This window comes from Budorcas taxicolor, chromosome 3 (assembly GCF_023091745.1).
Source record: "Budorcas taxicolor isolate Tak-1 chromosome 3, Takin1.1, whole genome shotgun sequence".
NCBI lineage: Eukaryota > Metazoa > Chordata > Mammalia > Artiodactyla > Bovidae > Budorcas > Budorcas taxicolor.
In genome coordinates, this window is record NC_068912.1 from 104,731,308 (window position 1) to 104,757,925 (window position 26,618).

The 26,618-nt window shown below is 47.2% G+C and overlaps 1 protein-coding gene across 1 annotated transcript in view; it reads left to right on the forward strand.

Moving 5' to 3' along the window:
- Nucleotides 1-19,413: 19,413 nt before the first annotated feature.
- Nucleotides 19,414-26,618, forward strand: part of HIVEP3 (HIVEP zinc finger 3) — a 55,217-nt gene continuing 48,012 nt past the window's right edge. Inside the window, exon 1 of the mRNA XM_052637598.1 lies at nucleotides 19,414-24,474. Coding sequence (XP_052493558.1) covers nucleotides 19,414-24,474 — 5,061 coding nt within the window. The remainder of the gene's footprint in view (nucleotides 24,475-26,618) is intronic.

Sequence of the window (26,618 nt, forward strand, 5' to 3'; positions counted from 1 at the left end):
GTCACAAAGAGTCGGATACAACTGAGTGACTGAACTGACTGACTGACTGAACACATACACTATTTTCACAATGCAGTTCTTCATTTATAAATCTGTATCTCCGGTGGTTCAGTGGTAAAGAATCTTCCTGCTTATGCAGGAGACACAGGAGACAGGGGTTTAATCTCTGGATCAGGAAAATCCTCTGGAGGAGGAAATGGCAACCCACCCCTGGAGGAGGAAATTCTTGCTTGGAGAATTCCATGGTCAGAGGATCCTGGAGGTCTACAGTCCATAAGGTTGCAAAGAGTCAGACACAACTGAGCAATTAAGCATAGACAACCAAGGTCACCAAGCTTTAGAAGAAAACCAAGAAGAAAATGGAAAAAAGAGAAGAAGAAAATGGAAAAAAGAGAAAAAGAAGAGCTCACTCCAAGGGCAACAGAGACTTCAAATGTAAGAGAACCCTAAAATAAATTATCATCGTATTTCATCTCATTTAATAGAAAGGAGTCAGTTGCTATGAAGATGGAGCAATCAGAGAAAAAGAAATAATTATTGAAAATTTAAACTATGACTTTTACAAAAACACAGGGGGTGAACTGACCCAATCAATATAGATGAATGTACTATACAATCCACGGACTTCTTCAGGCCAGAATACTGAAGTAGGTAGCCTTTCCCTTCTCCAGGAAATCTTCCCAACCCAGGATCGAACCCAGGTCTCCCACATTGGAGGCAGATTCTTTACCAGCTGAGCCACAAGGGAAGCCCATATAGAGGAATACCAAATTGATAATCTAGAAGTTCCAATGAGGGAAATATCCCAGGATGTAGAGCAAAACATCAAGGGGAAAAAGTTGGCGGATGGATCCAGAATGTTCAGTACCCACTAAATAGGAAATCTGGAAAGAAAGATGACAGACAGTGACAGAGGGAGAAGGATGTTACAAAGATGTAACAAAAGAAAATTCCCTGGGTTGAAGAAACATGCACTGATTTTTAAAATGGAAAAATCACATTGAATGCAGGACAGGTATCAGTGATAAGGAACATTAAGACATTCAATCTTTTTGACATTTCAGAACATCAAGGATGAAAAAACAAAAAGCTTCCAGAGAGAATCAAAACTTACATCAGAGTCTCATCAATAAAAAAAGAAAAAGATGCCCAAGGAGAGTCTACCAGTGCTTTCAAAATTCTGGAGGACAATGATTTTGAACTAAGAATCCTATCTCCTCAAACTCTGAAAACAAAATAAAGACTTTTTATGTGTAAGTGTTCAGAAAGTTTATCACTCAGTCATCCGTTTTACTGAAAGGAAAAAAAGCTGGAGTTATTTCTGTCAATCAAAAAAGCAATCCAAAAAGATGATGATGTGATTTCAAGAAGTGAAGGAAGGCATATATTACTGTGTAGGAGGGCTGCTTGGTTCTTACTTGTGGAAGACTTTTCTTCTTATGACAAAGTCTTGCTGCTGCCACTAAGTCACTTCAGTCGTGTCCGACTCTGCGACCCCAGAGACAGCAGCCCACCACGCTCCCCCGTCCCTGGGATTCTCCAGGCAAGAACACTGGAGTGGGCTGCCATTTCCTTCTCCAATGCATGAAAGTGAAAAGTGAAAGTGAAGTCACTCAGTCATGTCCGACCCCAGAATTACATTTCCTTCTCTGGGGACTATTCATACTAAGTGGTTCCTCAGGAAATAATCTCTTTGCAATTGTATTGTTTATTAGCTTCAATTTTTAGAATTAACCTGTTGTTGTTGCTGTTGTTCAGTCATTTAGTCATATCCAACTCTTTGCCCCATGGACTGCGGCATGCCAGGTTTTGCTGTCCTTCACCATCTCCCAGAGTTCACTCAAACTCATGTCCATTGAGTTGGTGATGCTATCCAACCATCTCATCCTCTGTCATCCCCTTCTCCTCCTGCCTTCAATCTTTTCCAGCATCAGGGTCTTTTCCAGTGAGTCAGCTCTTCTCATCAGGTGGCTAAAGCATTGGAGCTTCAGCTTCAACATCAGTTCTTCCAGTGAATATTCAGGGAAGGACTATAGGAATTAACCTATAGACTAGACTCAATGATAATATAGAAGAGAATGTAAATGTTATGAAACTTGACAATGTAAAAATAATAAATTTTAAACTAACAGGAATTTAAAGGTGGACAGAAGAAACCAGGTAGGAAGGAGGGATTATGCACACATTTCTTCATTGTGCATAGAAATGAATAGATACTGTCAAAAGTTGGCAGACCAGGAAATAGCAATTTAAGTGTATCATTGGAAGATGTTAAAAGCAACTGCCAAAACAACCTAAAATATATAATTATCAAAAATGGTGAGATGGTATGGAAAGAAGTTGGAGAGTGTAAATTATATTAAAAAAAAAAATCCCTCCGTGTTCACAGCAGAGTCAGCACTGTTAACTGAGTGAGGATGTTTTCTAATTCTGGGACCTAGAAGATATTGAACTTCGGGGAAGTTAACAGTCTTAGAAGAAATGGGCTGCACAACCGCACCAGGGATGTATCTCATCACGACTTGTTGCCATGCAAACATGCCATGTCTGCTACCCCCGGCATCAGATGTGCTGTACCTGTGGGAAGGTTCATTCATTCACTCATTCACTCCGCAAGTGTTTATGGGGAGCTCGTTTAAATGAACAAATCTGAAGACTGACTTGGTTCATGTCCTCAGCTTCCTCTCCCGCCACTAACGGCGCTGTACACCCCCAGCCCTCTAACCACTCTGAGCTACCTTCTCACACACTCAAGGTTCCCCCCTCATCATCCTGCCTTTGCTCACCATAGTCCCTTTGTCTGCTTGGTAAAATCTCCTGCGTCCTTCAGAGCCCAGTGTACCTCCTCTAAAGATTCCCTGCAATGAGTCCTTCCTCCCCATCCCCAGCCCATATTCAGAACCTCTTTCTATCACAGTGCCTACCATACCTTATAATCTATTTTTGTTTGTGTCTCTCTTTTCATAGGCTTTGTATTTTTCAAGTGCAAAAGTCCATGTCTTTTTTAAAATTGAGGCATAATATATATAATTCTGAACACATATCACAAAGTTACAACTCAAATAGATTTTACCTATATTTTTGTTGCTCAGTTGCTAAGCCATGTCTGACTCTTTGTGAACCCATGGACTGCAGCATGCCAGGCTTCCTTGTCCTTCACTATCTCCTGGAACTTGCTCAAACTCATGTCCATTAAGTCGGTGATGCCATCCAACCATCTCATCCTCTGCCGTCCCCTTCTCCTCCTGCTTTCAATCTTTTCCAGCATCAGCATGTTTTCCAGTTAATAGGCACTTTGCATCAGGTGGCCAAAGTATTGGAGCTTCAGCTTCAGCATCAGTCCTTCCAATGAATATTCAGGGTTGATTTCCTTTAGGATTGACTGGTCTGATCTCCTTGCCGTCCAGGGGTCTCTCAAGAGTCTTCTCCAGCACCGCAGTTAAAAAAACATCAATTGTTAGCACTCAGCTTTCTTTATGGTCCAACTCCCACATCCATACATGACTACTGGAGAAACCATAGCTTTGACTATATGGACCTTTGCTGAAAAAGGTTCGACTCGTGTAATATATATAACCAAATCAAGATGTAGAACATTTATATCACCCCCAAAAACTCCTATGTGCCTCTTCCTCATCAATACTTACACCTGCCCCACCAGAACTAATCACTATTCTGATTTCTAGTACAATAAAATTAATTTTGCCAGTTCTTTAGTAAACTGGAATCATACAGTATATAGTTTATTGCATCTGAACTCCTTTGCTTATTATTTTATCTGTGAGAGCCATTTTTGTCTGTAGCAGTACTTCATTCTTTTTAATTACTGTGTGATAATCCTTGTGTAAATATACCTCAATTTATTTATCTACTCTGTTTGTTGTTGGCATTGGGTTGGTTCCAGGTTTTTGCTGCTTCATAACGTAAAGCTACTATGAACATTCTTGTGGGTTTTTTTTCTTAGCAGATATATATATTTGCGTTTCTGTAAGAAATATTCTTAGGAGTGGAATTTTTAGGTCATGGGGTAGGTGTGTGTTTGCCATTGAAGATTTTGCCATTCAATTGTCCAGATGGCTGCATCTACTTACCTTCCCACCAACAATGTACTGGAAGAGGTCCATTTGCTCCACATTCTTCCCAACATTTCGTGTCATTTTGCTTCCTGTTAGTCATTCTGGTGAATGTGTGGCAGATTTGATATATATTTCCCTAATGAGTAATGGTGTTAATCACCTTTTCATATGCTTGTTGACCATTTAGATAACCTCTTTGTAAATTATCTGTTGAGGAACTTGCCTGGTGGTCCAGTGGTTAAGACTTTGCCTTGCAGCGCAGGGAGTGAGCGATAGATCCCTGGTCAGGAAGCTAAGGTCCAACATGCCTCATGGCCAAAACATAAAACAGAAGCAATATTGTAAAATATTCAATGAAGGCATTTTTTTTTTAAGCGGCCCACATAAAAAATCTGTTTTTAAAAAGTGCCTGTTGAAATCTTTTGCCATTTAAAAAAATTCTGGTAAAATACTCGTAACATAAAATTTACCATCTTAACCCTTTTTAGCTTCCCTTGTGGCTCAGCTGCTAAAGAATCTGCCTGCAATGTGGGAGACCTGGGTTCGATCCTTGGGTTGGGAAAATCCCCTGGAGAAGGGTACAACTACCCACTTCAGTATTCTGGCCTAGACAATTCCATGGACTATACAGTCCATGCGGTCGCAAAGAGTCGGACATGACTGAGCGACTTTCACTCAACCCTTTCTAAGCTCAGTAATATTAAGTATTTTTGCATGGTTGTGCAATATCAGTGAATCTCGAGAACTCTTTTCATCTTGCAAAACTGAAACTCTATACTCATTACGCAACAAATCTGCTTGCCCCTTCTCTGCCAACCACTGATAACCACCATTCTTTCTGTCTCTACAAATTTGACTCTTCTAAGTAGTTCATAAAAGTGGAATTGTTTACTATTTGTCTTTTTGTAGCTGGTTTATTCCACTTAGTATAATGTCCTCAGGATTCATTCATATTGTAGCATGGATCAAATTTTCCTTCCCTTTCAAGACTGGATAATAGTCTATGCATGTATATATACCACATTTTGCTTATCCATTCATTCATCAGTGGACACTTGGATTATTTCTACCTTTGGGCTACTGTGAATAGCCCAAAGGTGTACAAGTATCTTCCTGAAAATCTGTCTTGTAGTATGTATCTGGAAGTGGAATTGCTGGATGACATGCTAATTGTACATAAAAAAAATTTTCGAGGGACCACCAGATTGCTTTCTGTAGAGGCTGTACCATTTTGGATTCCCATCAACAATGCATAAGGATTGTTATGTATATGTATTGTATATGTTCTCTATATCCTTGCCAATACTTATTATTTTCTGGGTTTCTATTAAAATTTATAGTAACCCTTCTAATGTGTGTAAGGTGGTATCTCATAATTTTGATTTGTGTTTCCCTAATGATAAGTGATGCTAAGCATCTTTTCATGTGCTTCTTGACCATTAGTTTATCTTCTTTGGAGGAACTCAAGTGTTTTGCTCATTTTCTAATTTGGTAGTTTGGCTTTTTTTCCTTGAGTTGTAGGAGTTCTTTATATATTCTGGATATAACCCCTTATCACATATATGATTTGCAAATATATTCTTCCATTCTGTAGACTGCCTCATCACTCTGGATTATGTCCTTCAGTACACAAAAGTTTTAAATTTTGATGAAATCCAGTTTATTTTCACATTGGTTGCCTGTGCTTTAGTCTCATAGCCAAGAAATTGTTGGTAAATCCAATGTCATGAAGATTTCCCCCAATGTTTTCTTCTGAGATTTGTAGCACTTAGCTCTTACATTTGGGGTTAACTTTGGCCATTTTTAGTTGGGTTGTGTGCCTTCTTAAAATTAATTTTTAGGATTTTTTAAAATTCTAAAAGGATGAGTCCTTTGTTGAATATGTATTGCAAATATCTTCTCCCAGTCTCTGGCTTGTCTTTTTACTCTGTTACTCGTATCTTCTGATGAGAAGACATTTTCCATTTTAATAAAGCCCAGTTTACCAATCCTTTCTTTTATATTATGTGATTTTGCTTTTTGTGAACTGTGTAAGAAATCTTTGCTGGCCTCAAGTTCATGAAGGTATGTTTTTGTGTTTTCTTCTACAAGCTTCATTTTTCAATCTTTTGCATTCAGACCAGTCATCTTTTCCACATCAATTTCTGTATATCATATAGCCAAGGTTTATTCTTTTCCACATAGATCCAATTGCATCAGCACCATTTACTGAAAAGACTACCGTTTCCCTCAGCAAATGCAGTCGTACCTTGGTTATAAATCAGGTAACTGTGTATATTGGGGTCTGTTTCCTCCCTCTGTTGTTCCCATTGATTGCGTTGTTGTTGTTCTCTCTCTGGGGTTGAGACCACACCATCTTGATTACTGTAGCTTCATATGGATGCTAAGGTCTATAATTTATGTCTGCTTCCATATTACTGGCCTGGCATTGAGAAGGCCCACGTGGTACTTGAGTAATGAATAAATGAGTTTCAAAGCAACCATTGTAACTGCTTTATCGTTACTAGCGCAGTTATGGCCATCTTGCCATGTGGGCAGGAGCGGTGGAGGCCATAGGTAGTCCCTGTTTCGTCATTGTCCACTTGGGAATAGGTTGCCCAGTCTCTCCGGTCATTTGTCCTTATAGAATTTACTCTATAATGTGTATTGTGTGTTGTAGCGTGTTCTGTATATCACCCTTTAGAGTGAACCAAAGGACCTAGTTAACTACCTAGGAAGCTTGTAGGCAGGTGTTCCTTTTGTACCATGGACATTTGTGTAGAAACAAGAGGACGTCAAAGGAACAGCTAGACCTGCTGGATGGCAATGAGAGAGAGGCCACTGGGACAAACGTGGAGCTCCGGTGTTTCTTAAGCAGCATCCATGAGCGACTGGCAGGATGTGAAAGGCTGGAAGACAAGTCTGCCTGACTGTGCTCAGCTTTCATTTCAGGCTCTTTCACCCATGAGTACTTCCTGGACCATTGAAGATAAGCAGGTTGAGTTAAGTTCAGAAGCTCAGGAAGTTCTCACAGGTGTCCAGGAGGCTCTTTTAATCCTTACCGGAACAAGGAGGTTATAAATAAATAACAAGATAGGTGGGTGGATAGATAACTAGACCTTTAACAGTAGATATCTTCATAGATTAATTAACTACAATCATCTAGATTTCACTGGGCCCTTGCTGAGTTCAGGCTACAGTTCCTGACCTTAGTTCATTTTTAGTCTCAGTGGGAACAAGAGTTAAACACAGTAGATACTTTTTTTAAGTGCAAGGGGAGAAAAAAGCTCTCCTTAAGGCTAGTGCGCAGGATGGGAGGGACTCGCTAGGAACAGTGTCTGGTGACCTGAAGTGTTGGGAGGGAGCGACTCAATCTTGAGTCCTGTCCGCAAGGCTGGCATGGCCCCGGCTGCCTTGAAGTTCTCCATGGCAGAGGTCACTGATGGCCCAGGCTCAGGTTCCAGTTCTGCCATTACCAACTTTGTGATTCTGTGCCTCAGTTTCCTCATCTGTAAAATGCAGATGATAATGATCCTTGCCTGACAAGAGTTATTGTGTAAAACACTAAGAATGGCCCTGACATGTATTAAAAGTTCGGTTGTTTGGTTTAGATACAAGGCATTTGTTAGGACCATCCTTTCGTTCTTATCACAACTATAAATAAACAGTGCTAAGTCTGGGCTTCCTCAGGTCGGGCAGAGTGGAGTTCTCACTGCATTGTTGCTTGGTCTTGACTGTAAAACCTGTTTCTCCTCTCTTGGGGATGTTTCTTGAGCCCAGTGCTTCCCCCATGATGTTAATTCCCCCTCAATCCCTAGGCTTTCTAACGGGAAGACAAATATTAGCCAGACACAACTCACCTGGAGTGACCTAGGTTTCTCTTTGCTATAAATAGAATTTGCTTCTCAACCAGCGTGCATAAATTTCAAACCTTGTCTGGGTCTTGGAATTGGAAGGGAGGAGAAGAAGGGAAAAGTAGGAACACAATCATCCAAAGGAAATGATTTAGGAGCTGCCCAGACAGTGAATAATCTACCACTCATAGCTGATAAAAAGCATGTATCAAGAAACTCAGCCCTGAGTTTCACAGGGTCATGCAGAGTGATTGCACATAGGGAGGAGACTGGTGCAAGTGGAGATGGCTGCGGTTAACTGGGAAGACTTCCTGGAGGAACTAGGGTGCTGGGAAGGAAAGCAGAACCCACCTGGGCCCTTCTGACCAAGGTCAGCACTCTTGGGGGTTTTCTAGGCCGTGGTCTAAACTCAAGGTTCAGATCTTACCTCTGCCCTTTCTTGTATCATCTGAAGCAAATAGCTTCATCTCTATGAGCCTCAGGCCTCTCCTCTGCAAAAGGAGACCTGTATGAGGATCAATATGTTCATGTTTAAGTATAGCTTAGGCATGCAGCAGATACTCACCTAAGTACTTTTAAAGTAGTTTAAATATTTTATTAAGGCTGAGTCCAGTGCCCAGCACTGAAATTCAAAGGTAAATAAGGCCCAGCCTTTGCCCAGTCCAGAGAGAGACAAATTTCCCAGGAAGGTGCTGATGAACTGGTTTAGACCCAGGTCTGATCCAAGGCAGATGTCTCAGGCTTCTCAGGGAAGTAGCACTATTTGACCTGTTGGATTAGTGGGAAACTTTCTCTTCCTAGCATAGGCAATCCATCAGACTCGAGGCAGTGCCTGTTCTTCCATGAGTGAGTCCGGGCTGGAGAGTTATTGTGAGGGACTGGTCACCCTGGGAACCTGATCCAGCCCAGCAGCCTGCTCCTGGCCACCCCCATGGAACCAGGCTGTGCCTTCTACCTGCTTTCTGAGGGCCAGCACTCACCCCCGCTCAGCTGGAAGATCTATTTGGCAGCACCAAGTGTCCATAGCTTGAGGCTTTTTCTTGTCATTCTAGGGCCTAGGAGGGAACTTGTGAAAACTTCTGCCCCTGCCCTGAGCCCCACCTCTAGCATGGTGTGCAGCCCCTGCCTGCATATGTGGAGCCCCAAGCCTGGGAGGGAAGAGAGGCCGCAAATGCAGCAGTCCCTGCGACCACATTCCAGCCTCCTGAGCTCTGCATGTGCTGTACCCCTCTCTTAGACTAGAATCCTTTTCTTTCAACACTGTCCCCATCTTTCAAGGCCCAGTTCAAGCACAGATTTTTTCAGGAAGCATTCCCTGACTCCTCTGTGGAATTAGCCTCCTAGGCTCCCTTCTCTGCCTGTTCTCTGGGGAACAGCAATATGATTAAGCAGAGAGGTCCAGAGCATGTGGGTTTGAGCTGATGCAAAGTCAAAGTACAGGGTGGAGAGAGGAGGCTGGGAGGGGCCTGACTGTGATGAGGCTGAAACACCATTGGCTGCATCTCCCTGTGGTTGGGAGCTATTGAGAGTTCTTGACAGAGGGAGAGGCCTGGTGAGGTTGGCAATCAAAGAGATTTTGCATTCTGCAATAAATGGTGGGGGTGGAGTGGAGGAACTCTGAGGACCTAGAGGCAAGGTGATCAGTTAGAGGAGGTAATTAGAGGAGTTCCATCAGTTTCCCCAAATAGTGGACTGTAGAGAAGCTTATGTCAGATTTTTACATAGGGAGTTTTGTAAAAATATAGGTTCTGGGGCCCTTTTCCCATAGATACTGTCTCAATGGATCTGAGTGGGGCTAGAACCTGTGCTTTGAGATGCCCCAGGATATTTCAGCAGAGTGAGGGTGGACTATTCAATAATACTGTTAGGACAACTGGTTAGCTATATTAAAAAAAAAATACTAAGCTTTATCTCTACCTCACTCCTTACACAAAAATAAATGCCAGATGGAGCCATGATAGAAATGGAAAGGAAGGGAGGGAGGGAAGAATGGCAGGAGGAACAGAGGAACAAAGGGGTGGAGGGACAGAGAGAGAGGAAAGAAAAAAAATCATAAAGGGACTAGAAGAAAAGTGGGCGACATTCTAAAAAAATAATCTTGGACGCAAAACCTAAAAGTCGTAAAAGGAAAGATTGATGATGCATTTGACCACATAGAAACAAAATTTTCCTGTTCAGCAAAGTTAAAGACTAATGATAGAAGTATTTGTAGTTCATATTGAAAAGATTACTATCCCCAATATTGAAAGAGTTTGCATAAATAAATAAATATATAATTCACTAGGAACATAAGCAAAGGATATGAAAAATAATTCACTGAATGAAATAATTGCTTAATAAGTTTATGCAAAGTTCTAAGCCTCACTAAAGAACAAGAAATACAGATTTAAAAAACACTGAGATAGCACTGTGATAAGCAGAATAATGATTCCCAAAGATGCCCAGATCGTAACCTCTGGAACCTATGAACATGTTGCCTTTCATGAAAAAAGGCATGTTGTAGATGTGATTAAATCAAGGATGTGAAAGTGGTGAGATTTTTATAGATTATCTAATCTCCAGGCCAGAATCCTGGAGTGGGTAGCCTTTCCCTTCTCCAAGGGATCTTCCCAACCTAGGGATCAAACCCAGGTATCCCACATTGCAGGTGGATTCTTTACCAGCTGAGCCACAAAGAAAGCCCAAGAATACTGGAGTGGATAGACTATCCATTCTCCAGTGGATCTTCCTGACCCAGGAATCAAACTGGGGTCTCCTACATTGCAGGCAGATTCTTTATCAACTGAGCTATCGGGGAAGCCCTATAGATTAGGCAGGGCCCAGCATAATCACAAGAGTCCTTATGGGTGAGAGGGAGGTAGGGCAGTCAGTGTTACTCAGTGTGAAAAGATGCGGCCAGCCACTGCTGGCTTTGAAGATGGAAGGGGCCAGGTGCCAAGGAGTGCAGGCAACCTCTCACAGGTGGACAAAGCAAGAAAATGCTAGGGACACAGCAGAGTTGTGTCAGGGGCTTCCTCTACAAGTAACGGGGTCCCATGGCAGGCCTCTTGACCCCAGGCCTCTTCCTCTGCCCTTGCTGGAGGGAACTCACAGATCCTGAGAAAGGTGGGGAGTATTTTGGGAAGCAAGCCAGCCATGGTGAGGAGTCCTGGTGTTCTGCCCACTGGTTCTCTTCAAGTGCCTAAATTGCCATCCTCCCTGCAGCCTAGATCTGTCTGCCCCTGGGGAGCTCCCAGGGAAGCTTAATCAGCATCAAGCCATCCCTGCCATTCAGAGTACATGGCCCCAAACAGAAAATTGGAGGGCTCACGAATTTTCTCCAGTTTGGCCTGAACACCTCCTTGCTGGCTCTCCATGAACAGATTGCATCTTTCCTCTGGGCCTCAGTTTCTTCCCAACAGCAAATAAAGATGATGGGTACAAAGTGCTGTGAGTCTGAAGACAGGATGTACTCATGCAATTCATCCTTTGGACCGTAATGGAAGCCCAGGTTCAGGCCCCTTGAGAGCTGCCCTGCCCTGGGTCTCACTGACCTGTCATTATTTCACAGGAAACCAGTGACCACAAGGTACATTGGAGGCTCCAGAATCTCCAGCCTCAGCAGGAGAACCATCTAGTGCAGCGTGGAGGCAGGGGGATGGGCCAGCCAATCTGCGTGTCAAGATTGTAATGACTTAATCCATGAGTGTCTTCCGTTCTAGCTTAAGCCCTAGGTTGGTATGAAAGGTTCAATTTGATAAGTGTCCCAGACCGTCAGGTCCTTGAAATCTGCCACCATCCGTGGCAGCACCTCCTGCCTTTGCCTTTGACCCCACTATCCTGCCCAGCTCGGGAACCGATGTATTTTTTGTCTGGGGAAATTAGAAAGGCTGTACCACTAGCTGGGTGGCTCAGCATCATATTGACTTCTTTGGAGACCCTGCTTTGACTTCTAGATTCAACATCTGTTCTTATTTCTTGAGCATCAGCTGTGTGCCAGTTAGAGGAAAACCTTGAAGATGTGGGTTTGGTTCCAGATCACCGCAATAAAGTGAGTCACAGATATTTTGGTTTCTTAGTGCATATAAAAGTTATGTTTACACTACAGTGTAATCTGTAGCTTACCTTGTAGCTCAGTCAGTAAAGAATCTGCCTGCAGTGCAGGAGACCTGGGTTTGATTCCTAGATTGGGAAGATCCCCTGGAGAAGGAAATGGTAACCCACTCCAGTATTCTTGCCTGGAGAATCCCATGGACAGGGGAGCCTGGCAGGCTACAGTCCATGGGATCGCAAGAGTCAGACATGACTAGTGACTAAACCACCACATAGTGTAATCTACTAAGTATGCAATAGCATTATGTCAAAAAAAAATCCATGTATATAACTTGATTAAAATATACTTTATTGCTAAAAAATGCCAACCCTCTTCTGAGCCTTCAGTGAGTGATTCATAATCTTTTGCTGGTGGAGGGTCTTGCCTTGATATTGGTGGCTGCCAACTGATCAGGGTAGTGGTTGCTAAAGGATAGGGTGGCTGTGGCAGTTTATCAAAGTAAGACAGCAATGCAGTTTGCCGCATTAATTTACTGCTTCCTTTCACGAACAATTTCTCCATAACATGCAGTGCTCTTTGAAAGGAATTTACCCTCAATAGAGCTTATTTCAAAATTGGAGTCAGTCCCCTCAAACCCTGCTGCTGCTTTATCAGCTAAGTTTATGTAATATTCTAAATGTTTTATTGTTGTTTCAGCAGTCCTCACAAAATCTTCACCAAAAGTAGATTCCATCTCAAGAAACTACTTTCTTTGTTCATCCCTAGGAAGCAAGTCCTCATCTGTTAAATCTCATGAGATTGCAGCAATTCAGTCATATCTTCAGACTCCACTTTTAATTCTAGTTCTCTTGCTATTTCTACCACATCTGCAGTTACTTTCTCCATAAAGTCTAAGCCATCCACGAGGATTGGAATTAACTTCTTCCAAACTCCTATTGATATTCTGACCCCTTCCTATGAACCACACATGTTCTTAATGGCATCTAGAATGGTGAATCCTTTCCAGAAGGTTTTCAGCTTACTTTGCTCAGACCCCTTAGAGGAATCACTATGGAAGCTGTAGGCTTGTGAAATATAGTCAGGTTCACCTCCACTACTGCCTCCAGGTTCCTTCCTGAGCAAATGAGGATGTGGAGGGCAGACATTGTTCTTTCCGGCCATGACCTGCAAGCTACAGCTGTTGACCAGCACTAGCTGCAAAGGATGCTGGTAGATGTATCCTAGGTGGGTGACGAGAGACTCAGCTGATGCTCAGGGGCTTCAGTTGCTAAAACAAAAAGGGGAGTGGCTAGTGGGAGATGTTTTCAGGCTCCACCGTGTTCCCCGTTACCAGCCAGAGCCCCACCATTGGATTTGGCCACTCTATGTCCAGACTTCCTTCACTGGCTCTCTGACAACCTCTCCTGTTAGGCTCCAGACCCACATCTTCACACTTACCCTCTCTTGCCACCATCTGAGCCCCCAGCCACTTTCACTTTTGTTTGCTGCGTAAGAATTCTGCCCCATCTCCTACACACACAGACACAGTGTCATACACACAGATTCTCAGAAGAGCCACTGGTTTGATGTTGGGTTCTTAAATGAAATGAAAACACTGCTTGCCTTCCATCTAGGCTGTGGCCTTCTGTGCTGTGTTTCAGCTTCTGAAAGTAAGCAAAAGGTTTACTTTCCTGGTGTTTTTAACATCAGTGTGTTTTGTTACTTATGGTCAGTAAATTTTTTACCTGTTTTGGGATATTGGGGTGCATGCATCCATGGGTATATGTAACTAAATTATAAGAACTTTATGCCCCAGGTCTGGGACAGATTGACCCAATAGCCCTCTGAACACCAGGCCTCTGTCCCTGTCTTGCTTGAGTCTCATCTATCTTGGCTGGTGATTCAAGCTCCCTAGTTTACAGCTCATGCAGACTCAGGCTGGCCTCCTACCAGGACTAGTGAAGCTGGCCACCTGCTAGAGCCCACCTCCTATCTTCCCTCTGTGGGGCTCCACTCTGGGCAACAGCCTTGTTGTCCCCACGCCTTGGATCCAGAAGAGGTGTCCAGTTGGTTGCAGAACTTCAGGCCTCAGTCCTGTTGCCTGCCCCTCATCCCCCTCCCCTGAGGCTTTCGTGGCTCCAGCCCCAGCACCCTACTCTCTTCCGTGTTGGGATATCCTACTAGCTAGACCTATGGAAGCCTCCAGAAGTGAGAGCCAAGTTGTCTGTTAGCCAGCTGGCTTTTAAAACTCAGGTTCTTCTCATGGTTCTAAGCTGGTTTCTAAGCCAGAGCTCTGAGGGCTGTGACCTTAGTAGCAGGCAAGGAGGACTCCAGGTCCATTCTGCCACCATCAGCAGAGGACATCCATCTTTCACCTGGCCTGAGGCTCAGACTCCTGTTGGCCCAGCTTCTGGGCCTGTAGGGAAAGCCCCCTACCTCTGACCTCATGTCACTGGTGATTTTTACAGGTATGCTCACCAGTTCTCTGCAGAGGCAACTTTTCCTTTTGTTACTTCTAGCTAGTATTAAAATTTTACACACACCTTCAGAAGCACAAAATGTAGAAAAGAACCATTTTCTTAGCATCACTTGGTCACAGAGATTGGAAATGGTCCTTCTAAAGGGGTTAAAGAGTTAATTAAAAGAAAGTTGATGCCACTGTGAATTGTAACCCATTCCAAGCCTGAAGCCTTGTTAGTTCTTGTAGGCTTTCCCCAGTTCTGCAGCCAGTCCCAGCTGCCCCCTCCCACTGCCTCTTGTGTTAAGGACCTCTGATGTGTCATGAGGTATGGAACAAGGCAGCAGAGAGCACTGGCCCAGTAGTCTGAGGATCTGTGTTGCCTGGGCCGGTCATTGTCTCCTGCAGCTCAGGTGCCCTCTGTGCAGAATGAAGGGGTGGGCCTTTCGGCTCTCAGGCCTCCCTGACTCCATGACCTAGGTGGCCAATGGTGCTGACGTGTCCTGCCTGCTCCTGCCCCAGAGGCTGCCAGCAGGAGGGCCCTGCTCACAGGTGCAGCCAGGCAGGTGCTGACCCCAGGCAGGTGGTGCTGGCCCAGTGAGTCACCTAATGACACAACAGTCACCTGGCTGTCTCCCTCATCCACCCCACCCTCCTGCCTGGCCTGGGAACTGCTCCAAGCCCCAGCCTCTGGGCACTTCCCCACCCACCCCTGTGGCTTGGTAAAGGGAGAAACACAGGACTCGACAGTGTAGGGCCCTCCTTGGCCAACTGACTGTCACTCAGGCTGATCACTCCCCTTCAGTCATGCAGAGGGGCCCATCCATCCATCAGAAGAAGCGAAGCTCACCACTAGCTAGTATTTGGGGGGTACATTGAGATCCTTGCATGAAAGGGTCAATAGACATAGTTAGTAGAGTCAATGCTTTATTATTCAGCCACAGCACCCAGGGGCCTCCTCCCCTCACACAGGTACAGCCAAGCCCAGGAGTCACAGACCAGCCCAGTTCTCTGTCTACACTGCAGGTGCTGGCTGCCTCATCTGACTTTTCCATGACTCCGAGCTTCTGCCCACATTAGCTTGGATAAGCAAGGCCTGGGGTAATGCCACCAGGATAGACTCCCGAACCTCAGTCTTCTCCCCATTTCTGCCATCCAAGAGCCACAGCGAGGTTAGGACATAAGTTGAAAGGCCCCCCTTGACTGTTAAGCCTCTGGACACTGTGGTCACTCCTCGCCAGGGATATAGCCACCTCCTGTAGGGCCAACCCGGTGCCTTCACAGAACAGGGAGCCATAGACTATGGTGTCAGATGTGCCACAGAGCCGTAGGCTATGGTGTCCAGTTATTCTTGGAGGTGGGGGTGAACTCTGGCCAGCAAGCGGGTGGTGGCCCAGGGTGGTCTGCCTCATCCACCATCACTCTGCAGTCTTTAAGGAAAATCACCCTATTTCTCTAGGCCTCAGTCTCCTCATTTGTCAAGTGAGGGAATGAGACTAGGTGCCCAGTCTTTGAGGATCCACAGGAGACCATGGTGTCAGTTCAGTCCTCATAGCAGAGATCAGAGTTTATGCCAGACTCCCAGAGATGGCTCTTGTGCCTGGTTTGGATCACAAGGTAAATGTTGGTCATAAGGGTAACCATTCGTTCTGGTTTGCCTGAGATGACCTGGTTTATTCCTGTTGCTCCTCCAGAATAGTTAATTGTACCCCTTTTACTCTCCAAAGTGCCCTAGTTTGGGTGACATCTTACATGGCCACCTTATTGACAGTAATATGATGGAATGAAGTTTCCCTGTCTTTCCCACATTCATCCTGTTTTGGGAGGATGCTCTCTGCCTAGGTCAGAGGAGGCCTTTGACTGCTCAAAGAATAGCCTTTGCTGAGTTGTGACCTTCCACTGAAGAAACTCAATCACTGTGTTTGCTCAGTTCAGTTCAGTTCAGTTCAGTTGCTCAGTCGTGTCTGACTCTTTGCGACTCCGTGGACTACAGCATGCCAGGCTTCCCTGTCCATCACTAACTTCCAGAGCTTGCTCATATTCATGTCCATCAAGTCAGTAATCCATCCAACCATCTCATCCTCTGCCATCCCCTTCTCCTCCTGCCTTCAATCTTTCCCAGCATCAAGGTCTTTTCCAATGAGTCAGTTCTTCACATCAGGTGGCCAAAGTATTGGAGTTTAAGCTTCAGCATCAGTCTTTCCAATGAATATTCAGGGCTGATTTCCTTTAGAATTGACTGGTCTGATCTCCTTGCAGCCCAAGGGACTCTAAAGAGTCTTCTCCAACACCACAGTTGGAGGAAAAAAAGCATCAATTCTTCGGCACTCAGCTTTCTTTATAGTCCAACTCACATCCATACATGACTACTGGAAAAACCATAGCTTTGACTAGACGGACCTTTGTTGGCAAAGTGATGTCTCTGCTTTTTAATATGCTGTCTAGGTTGGTCATAGCATTTGCTGGAGGGATGTTATTTGAAGACATAGGTGATCTCATCCATCATTCGCTGACCCTGTCTGAAGTACCATATGAAAAAGTTAATGCTTTGCCTCCTGCAAGGAACTTACATATTTTCTTCTTCACGGTTATGACTCTGCTGCTGCTGCTGCTCCTAAGTCGCTTCAGTCGTGTCCGACTCTGTGTGACCCCATAGACGGCAGCCCACCAGGCTCCCCCGTCCCTGGGATTCTCCAGGCAAGAACACTGGAGTGGGTTTATAATGACTCTACAATGGACCATGTCTCCCTTTTCTCCTTGGCTGCCAAGAATCTCAGATATCAGTGTATAGCTGAACTGTAGAAGCACTGTAAGCCCTCGTGATTGTTATGTCAGTGCTCTTTCCATCTCACCAGTCCTGACCTCCTATCTTATCTACACTTTCCTTTGTTCTGATTTGTCATTCTTATTTACAGATTTTTAAAATCTGGATTTATAGCTTGTCATTCTTTTAAAAATATTTATAAAATTTTATTATAGTGATATTGAACTTTTTATAGAACCAAGATGAAAAGGAAACAAAAAAGGAATAAATTTATAGAATATGCCTTTCAGCTGGTTGTTGAACTCCTTGCCCTTCCATGGCATGTCACTACGTCTGCGGTCCTGCCATTTGAGCAACAATTATTTGAGTCTTTCAGAGTATTCTAGGAAAGTAGAAAGTGGGAACTTTTCAAGACTGTATCAGCAAACACCCAATGAAAATAAAGGTGAGGTCATGGAAGGTGCCTGTGGTCAGTTTGCCAAGGGCAGAGCATGCCTACAGGAGAGGGAAGAAGGTTATAGAGACGCATCAGTCGCTCTCCCAGACCCTCACCCCGGGTATGGACGCCTGCTAGGTGGCTGGGGAATAAAATCTGGCAGTAGAGAGCCTGGATTCAAGTGCGGGCCCTACCTCTTAAGAACATAGGAACTTAACAGGCCACCCTCCCCTTGCAGTCCTTAGTTTCATCCACTGGAAAGTAAGATGGCTGGCGGGACAAAGTTCACAGCAACTTCCAGCTTTGAAATTCTGGCTGTGCTCTTGGGGAAAAGGGCCCTGCAACGCCCTCAGAGCCCAGGAAGCCGTGGCTGGCCAACTTTTAGCTGACCCTGGAAGAGCAGACACACTTGGGGCTCCACTCTGACCAGCTTTACCCCTCAGTTTGACAAGGACCTCTATTCTAAGCCACTTCTAGGGTATCCCTGGGCCACTGACTAGACGAAAAGAGGCTGGAAAGTGGAGGAAGCTTCCAGAATGACCTTCCAGCTATTGTTTAGTGGCTGTGGTGGTCACCCTGTGTTACACTGTGAACCACCGCAGGGATGGTGGTTTCAGTGTTTTCACTAAACACCAGGCTTGGGAGGTGGGTTAGCAACGGTTTGCAAAGCCATAAGCCTGGATACCTTCAGAACCCAGGGCCAGATAGAGAGAGAAATACTAACCTGAGAACAGTCCCGCTCATAGAAAGCTCACCTCCAGATAACCGATCAGCCCCAACTCTTGCACTGGCCATGGGACCAGTCAGCATTCACCCAGTGGCATCCATGTCCATCTTCACGTTGGATGCACTGCAGCTCGAGATGGAGTTGAGCCAGGAATTGCTATTATTTCATAGACATTATTTCATTTCATACGTGATGCAACTGAGGCTTAGGGAGCTGAAACCCATTCAGGGTTGCTCTCTGAGCAAAGACTGGAATCCAAGCCTGGCATTCCTAAGTGCCCCATCGTTCCCAGAGTCTACTGTGCTCCTGACGCCCCACAGAGCCACAGTCCTCAGAACAACAGTGGACATTCAGAGTCACCAGTGCCTCTGGAAATGTGGGCAAAGGAGGTGCCAAGAGAGCTCTGGTGCACAGGGTCCGGGGCTATGGGTTTGGGTTGCGTCTCCCTCGTGAACCTTTAGGGATCACGCCAGGTCTCACCGGAGCTGCATGAGCTGTGGATGAGTTTCAGTAACCCTCTCTTCTCTTCTCTTTGTGTATTTCTCTGTGTGTGCTCTGGTCGAGTAGAAGAGCGTGACTTCCCCTCTGCGACTGATCATCTCCAGCACCGGACGAAAGGGCAGAAGAGGTGGGACGGAGCTGCCCACGGCACCCAGCGTGGCTTCTCTCGTGCCGGGACCAGGGATGCCTGGACCAGGCACACAGCCATCTCTAGCCGTCCACGGATCGCATAGCACACGGGGGACTTGTGGGGGGCCACTTGCCACTGCCAACTGAAACAATATGATGGCGACTCTGACATCCTTCATGACGTTTCCACGACAGACATTCAGGCAGAAAGTGCTGGTGCATTTTCTGTCTGTGAAGTAGATGGCCATGCCTCACCGATGTGAATAGTCTGGGCTCTAATGACCTGCCCTGAGTCCACTTGCAGCCAGTGACACTTGGAAAAAAATTTTAAAAACTCCCCAAACCACCTTGGGTTTGACTTCCGTAGCTCTCGACCAATGTTACCCAAGCCAGACGCCTCCTTGGGACGTTTGGGGTATTCATAAATGCAGCCTGCTCCGACCCTCCCTTAATAGCATCTGAAGTCCTGTGGAGGTCATGGATCCTGAACAAAGTGTCAAGGGCACCAAGAAGGCTGAGGGAAGTCCCCGGAAGCGGCTGACCAAAGGAGAGGCCATTCAGACCAGTGTCTCATCTAGCGCCCCGTACCCTGGCAGCAGCACAGCCGCCACTCAAGAGGGCCCCCTCCAAGAGCTACTAGCCCCGCAGCCCTTCCCAGGCCCCTCATCGGTTCTTAGGGAAGGCTCTCAGGAGAAAACCGGCCAGCCGCAGAAGCCCCCCAAGAGGTCCTCCATCGAAGCCTCGGCCCACATCTCCCAGCTTCCGCAGCACCCTCTGACACCAGCATTCATGTCGCCCGGCAAACCCGAGCATCTCCTGGAGGGGTCCACATGGCAGCTGGTCGACCCAATGAGACCTGGACCCTCGGGCTCTTTTGTGACCCCTGCGCTCCATCCTCAAAGCCAGCTCCTCCCTTCCCATGCTTCCATCATTCCTCCCGAGGACCTGCCTGGCATCCCCAAAGTCTTTGTGCCCCGTCCCTCCCAGGTCTCCTTGAAGCCCACGGAAGAGGCACACAAGAAGGAGAGGAAACCACAGAAGCCCGGCAAGTACATATGCCAATACTGCAGCCGCCCCTGTGCCAAGCCCAGTGTGCTCCAGAAACACATCCGCTCACACACAGGCGAGAGGCCCTACCCCTGTGGCCCCTGTGGCTTCTCCTTCAAGACCAAGAGTAACCTCTACAAGCACAGGAAGTCCCATGCTCACCGTATCAAAGCCGGCCTGGCCTCGGGAATGGGTGGCGAGATGTATCCCCCAGGGCTGGAGATGGAGAGGATCCCTGGGGAAGAGTTTGAGGAGCCCACCGAGGGAGAAAGCACAGATTCGGAAGAGGAGACGGGCACCACTTCCACACACCCCACAGAGCTCTCCCCGAGGCCCAAACACCCACTCCTGTCCAGCAGTTTGTATAGCTCCGGGAGCCAGGGTTCCAGCCACGAACGCTGTTCCCTGTCCCAGTCCAGCTCAGCCCCATCGCTCGAGGACCCAGCTCCCTTTGCGGAACCCTCATCCGAACACCCCCTGAGCCATAAACCTGAAGACACCCACACGATAAAGCAGAAGCTGGCCCTCCGCTTGAGCGAGAGGAAGAAGGTGATTGACGAGCAGGCGTTCCTGAGCCCGGGCAGCAAAGGCAGCACTGAATCTGGATATTTCTCACGCTCTGAGAGTGCTGAACAGCAGGTCAGCCCCCCAAACACCAACGCCAGGTCCTACGCCGAGATCATCTTTGGCAAGTGTGGGAGGATCGGGCAGCGGACTGCCATGCTGACGGCCACCTCCACCCAGCCCCTCCTGCCCCTGTCCACCGAAGACAAGCCCAGCCTGGTACCTCTGTCTGTGCCCCGGACGCAGGTGATTGAGCATATCACCAAACTCATCACCATCAATGAGGCCGTGGTGGACACCAGCGAGATAGACAGCGTGAAGCCCAGGAGGAGCTCACTGTCGCGGCGGAGCAGCATGGAGTCACCCAAATCCAGCCTCTACCGGGAGCCGCTGGCCTCCCATAGCGAGAAAGCGAAGCCCGAACAATCACTGCTGAGCCTCCAGCGCCCGCCCAGCACCACCCCCCCTGTGCCTCTGCTGAGAAGCCACTCAATGCCTTCTGCCACCTGCACCCTCAGTACCCCCCACCACACCTTCCGAGGCAGCTACTCCTTCGACGACCACGTCGCCGACTCGGAAGCCCTGAGCCGCAGCAGTCAACTGTTTACCTCCCACCCCCGGATGCTCAAGCGCCAGCCGGCCATCGAACTACCTTTGGGCGGAGAGTACAGTTCTGAGGAGGCAGGGCCCAGCAGCAAAGACACAGCCTCCAAGCCTGCAGATGAACCGGAACCCAGGGAAAGCGACCTCACCAAAAAGACCAAGAAGGGTTTGAAAACGAAAGGGGTGATCTATGAATGTAACATATGTGGTGCTCGGTACAAGAAAAGGGACAACTATGAGGCCCATAAAAAGTACTACTGCTCAGAGCTTCAGATGGCAAAGCCAGTCACCGTGGGTGCTCATGTGTCTTCGGAGGCTGAAAAGAGCCAGGCTGAGCATGAGCCCTGGTCCCAGATGATGCATTACAAACTGGGGACCACCTTGGAACTCACTCCACTGAGGAAAAGGAGGAAAGAGAAGAGCCTCGGGGATGAGGAGGAGCCGCCTGGCTTTGAGTCCACAAAGAGTCAGTTCGGCAGCCCTGGGCCTTCAGAGGCTGTGCGGAACCTTCCCTTGGAGTCCAGCAAGTCACCAGCAGAGCCAAGTAAGTCAGTGCCCTCCCTGGAGGGATCCGCAGGCTTCCAGCCAAGGACTCCCAAGCCAGGGTCCAGTTCAGAATCAGGGAAGGAGAGGAGAACCACGTCCAAAGAAATTTCTGTCATCCAGCACACCAGCTCCTTTGAGAAATCTGACTCTCTGGAGCAGCCTGGTGGTTTGGAAGGGGAAGACAAGCCTGCGGCCCCCTTCTCATCACCCCCGCCCACCCCGCACGGACGCTCGGCCCACTCCCTGCAGCCCAGGTTGGTCCGCCAGCCCAATATTCAGGTTCCCGAAATCCTGGTGACCGAGGAGCCCGACCGGCCAGACACAGAGCCGGAGCCACCCCCTAAGGAGCCGGAGAAGACAGAGGAGTTCCAGTGGCCCCAGCGTAGCCAGACACTTGCCCAGCTCCCAGCTGAGAAGCTGCCACCCAAGAAGAAGAGGCTGCGCCTGGCAGAGATGGCCCAGTCATCGGGGGAGTCCAGCTTTGAGTCCTCCGTGCCTCTGTCTCGCAGCCCGAGCCAGGAGAGCAGTGTCTCACTGAGCGGGTCCAGCCGCTCTGCCTCCTTTGAGAGAGATGACCATGGAAAAGCTGAAGCCGCTGGGCCCTCATCAGACACACGCTCCAAGCCCTTGGGCACCCACATGCTGACCGTCCCCAGCCACCACCCGCATGCCCGTGAGATGCGGAGGTCAGCCTCAGAACAGAGCCCCAACGTCTCTCACTCCACCCATATGACCGAGACACGCAGCAAATCCTTCGACTATGGCAGCTTGTCCTTGACAGGCCCTTCAGCACCAACTCCAGCAGCTCCAGTGGCTTCAGCAGCCCCACCAGAAAGAAGAAAATGCTTTTTGGTGAGACAGGCTTCTCTGAGCAGGCCTCCCGAAACCGAGCCAGAGGCCACCCCCAAGGGAAGACAGGAGGGTGAGGAACCAAAACCCTCATCCAGTAAATCTTTGGCCAAAGGCACATTGCCCCCAGTTTCCTCTGCAGCCACCTCGCACAGCGGGCACCCGGGAGGCAAGAGCCAGGTGCAAGACAGACCAGCGCTGGGGGCCACCCCGCCCTACACAGAAGCATTGCAGGTGTTCCCCCACCCCATTGCTCAGCTCCCATTGCAGGAGAAACCCTACCTGCCCCCACCCGTCTCCCTTCTCTCCTTCCAGCACCTCCTACAGCATGAGCCAGGACAGTCTTCAGAGTTCTTCCCCACCCAGGCCATGTCCAGCCTGCTCTGCACACCTTACTCCATGCCCCCGCTTCCTCCCTCCTTATTTCAAGCTCCCCCACTTCCTCTCCAACCTGCTGTTCTACACCCGGGCCAACTCCACCTCCCCCAGCTCATGCCTCACCCAGCCAACATCCCATTCCGACAACCCCCTTCATTTCTCCCCATGCCTTACCCTGCCTCCTCAGCACTTTCTTCTGGTTTTTTCCTGCCTCTGCAATCCCAGTTCACCCTTCAGCTCCCCGGTGAAGTGGAAAGCCACGTGCCCCAGATCAAAACTAGCCTGGCCACACTGGCAACAGGAACCCTGGGCCTCTCCCCCAGCACAGAGTACAGCAGTGATATCCAGCTGCCCACTGTGGCTCCCCCATCCAGCTGCTCAGCACCCACATCAGCCCCTCCACTGGCCCTGCCTGCCTGTCCAGACACCATGGTGTCTCTAGTTGTGCCCGTCCGCATCCAGACCAACATGCCGTCCTATGGGAGTGCCATGTACACCACTCTCTCCCAGATCCTGGTTACCCAGTCCCAAGGCAGCTCAGCAACTGTGGCCCTTCCCAAGTTTGAGGAGCCCTCATGCAAGGGGACGTCTGTGTGTGGGGCAGATGTGTATGAGGTCGGGCCCGGACTGGCTGGAGTAAGTGAAGAACAGAGCAGAGGTTTCCCGACTCCATTCCTGAGAGTGCCTGTGACATTACCTGAAAGAAAAGGCACTTCCCTGGCATCAGAAAGTGTCTTGAGCCTGGAGGGGAGTTCATCAACAGTGGGAGGAAGCAAACGTGTCCTTTCACCAGCTGGCAGCCTTGAACTTACCATGGAAACCCAGCAGCAAAAAAGGGTGAAGGAAGAGGAGGCTTCTAAGGCAGATGAAAAATTTGAACTTGTGAAACCATGTAGCGTGGTGCTTAGCAGCACTGAGGATAGCAAGAGATCAGAGAAGTCCCACTTGGGCAGCCAGGGCCAGGGCAGGAGGGAACTAGAAACACTCTCCAGCCTGTCTTCAGATCTATCAGACCCAAAGGAAATTCCTCCCCTTCCTCAGCCCTCATTGCCCCATGTGACAGCCTCAGGCTCAGAGGCTTTGAAGGAATATGCCCAACCATCTGGTAAACCTCACCGAAGAGGATTACTCCCATCAAGTGTGAAGAAAGAAGATTCCAAGGAACAAGCTGACCTCCCTCCACTGGCACCTCCCAGCTCACAACCTCTGTCAGAAACATCCCCCAGACCAGCCAAGTTACAAGAAGGTACGGACTCAAAGAAGGTACTGCAGTTCCCCAGCCTCCACACAACCACTAATGTCAGTTGGTGCTATTTAAACTACATTAAGCCAAATCACATCCAGCATGCAGATAGGAGGTCCTCTGTTTACGCTGGTTGGTGCATAAGTTTGTACAACCCCAACCTTCCAGGGGTTTCCACTAAAGCTGCTTTGTCCCTCCTGAGGTCTAAGCAGAAGGTGAGCAAAGAGACATACACCATGGCCACAGCTCCACATCCTGAGACAGGAAGGCTTGTGCCATCCAGCTCCCGTAAGCCCCGCATGACAGAGGTGAGTTCAATCTTGTTTTTCTCCTACTCCCTGATTGTAAAAGCCTTTGCTGAGCTTTTAAAGCCACATTCTCCTCAAGGTCCATTTGCAAAATGAGAGCCAACTGAGTGGACAGATTTCTTCTCTATCAGCTGTGACTGGCCACATTATTTATTGGATTTCTTTGTCGGTGTCCCTCAAATCATTGGACTAGATGCATTTCAATAAAGTGAACTTTAAAGTGACCCACTTTCCCATTAGCTTCTATTGAAATATCAAAGAAACAATCTCATCCAAAAGACTGAGTTGGTAAACCTTGCTGATGGGAATGCCTGCAACAGTTTGAGAATTTTATGCCACTCCAACACATATTTCTTCCTTACAGTGTTAGTCTTTTCCTGCTTTTCTTATTCTCTGCATCTGCTATTTCTGTTCTCTGGTGCCACTTGAGAGTTTCTCAGAGAGTCTAGAGTTTGACAAAAAAGACTCCTGAAATATTCTTTTTTTCTTTTCTGTGAGTAGAAGAGCAAGTAGACCTTAACTGTAGTATCCCTCTTTACCAGTAGGTGACAGTTCCACAGCTTGACTCATCTTTGCTGATGGTACTGCACAACACTGGCTATGCTCATGTTTTCTCCTCCATTGCCTCTGACTTGAGGCTGCAATAGGAGGCATGAAATCTTGATCTCTGTAAGTTCAGGAAGATTGATATTTGATAATTCCAAGTTTGTTTCAGACTGGTGACGCCTCCATATCCTGGTGTCACCTTGTCAGGTGACAAGGCCAGCATAAGGATTCAAGTCATGATGTGCTATGCTGACTTGATATTTGTGGAAAAACAGTTGGTCTTATTGGTTGAGTAGCCTCACTGTGCCAGGCATTGTTCGGGGCACTTGAATCCAGTTGATGTTCATCGCCGCCTGTAAGGTAGCAGTACCATTTCCATTCTGTAGACGAGGGAACTGAGAGTCAGGCGGTGAGAGAGGTCCAGGGCACATGGCAAGTATTTGGCAAACCCAGAATTTGAACCGAGACCTGTCTGACTCCAGAGAGTCTATTTTCTTCTTTCAATTATTTGAGGAAAGAAGACTGTAAAAGTGACTGCAAATTTAAAGATCTTCATTAGTAAGTCTTTAGAACAGATCCTTTGACCAAGTAAATCCCCCTAAACTAAATCCTGATTGTAGATAAATGAACAAACTATGTTCATTAACTTCTGTATTTGCATCCTCCTCTTTGAGTGAGTGATGCTTGTGCATTGAATTTCTCCTTAGCTCGCCTGGATATTCTGCTCCAAACTGTTTCCCAAATTTATTCTCTAAATATCCTCATCAGTCTATAGACATCCTTAAATGAGGTTTCCACTTTTGCTATAAACATCATGACTGATTTTCTCTCCAGTGTCTCTTACTGGCTGTGGCTACTCCCAAGATGCTGTGGTAATTATAGTCATACTTAGAACTTATTGTGCACCTACTATGTACCAAGCACTATGCCCAACATGACTTTTTTCCTCACAACCACATTGACAGGTTTCTATATCATTATTTGATGGATAAAGAGACCAAAGCATGAAGAAGTCAGATAATTTGCACAAGGTCCCAAACATAGTAAATGGCCTAGATTCAAAACTAGATCTCACTCTAAAGTTCTTTTGGATGATCTGAACTGCTCCTCTGTTTTAATGACTGAACACTGAAAGGTGGTTTAAGAAAAACAAAGAATTAATTTGGCTTAACTGGGTCTGACAACCATTTGTTTAATATGCTGCTTTCCTAAAATGAGCTGCAACTTTTTCCTGGAATATCTCATTTGGTTTACTTGGCTCAGCTGGTAAAGAATATGCCTGCAAATGCAGGAGACCTGGGTTCAATCCCTGGATTGGGAAGATCCCCTGGAGAAGGGAATGGCAACCCACTCCCAGTATTCTGGCCTGGAGAATTCCACGGATGGTATAGTCCATGGGGTCGCAAAGAGTCAGACATGATTGAAGACTTTCACCTAAACACGTAAACTTCGCGTGTTTCCTACCGGAAGCTCACCAGTCTGGTACATTACTGTAACTGCATAGCTCACGGCCTGATGCCTTTCTACAGTCATCCCTCTCTCTGGTCTCTGCCTGCATTCCAGTGATGGGTTGCTCACCACCCCTTAGTACAACCCAA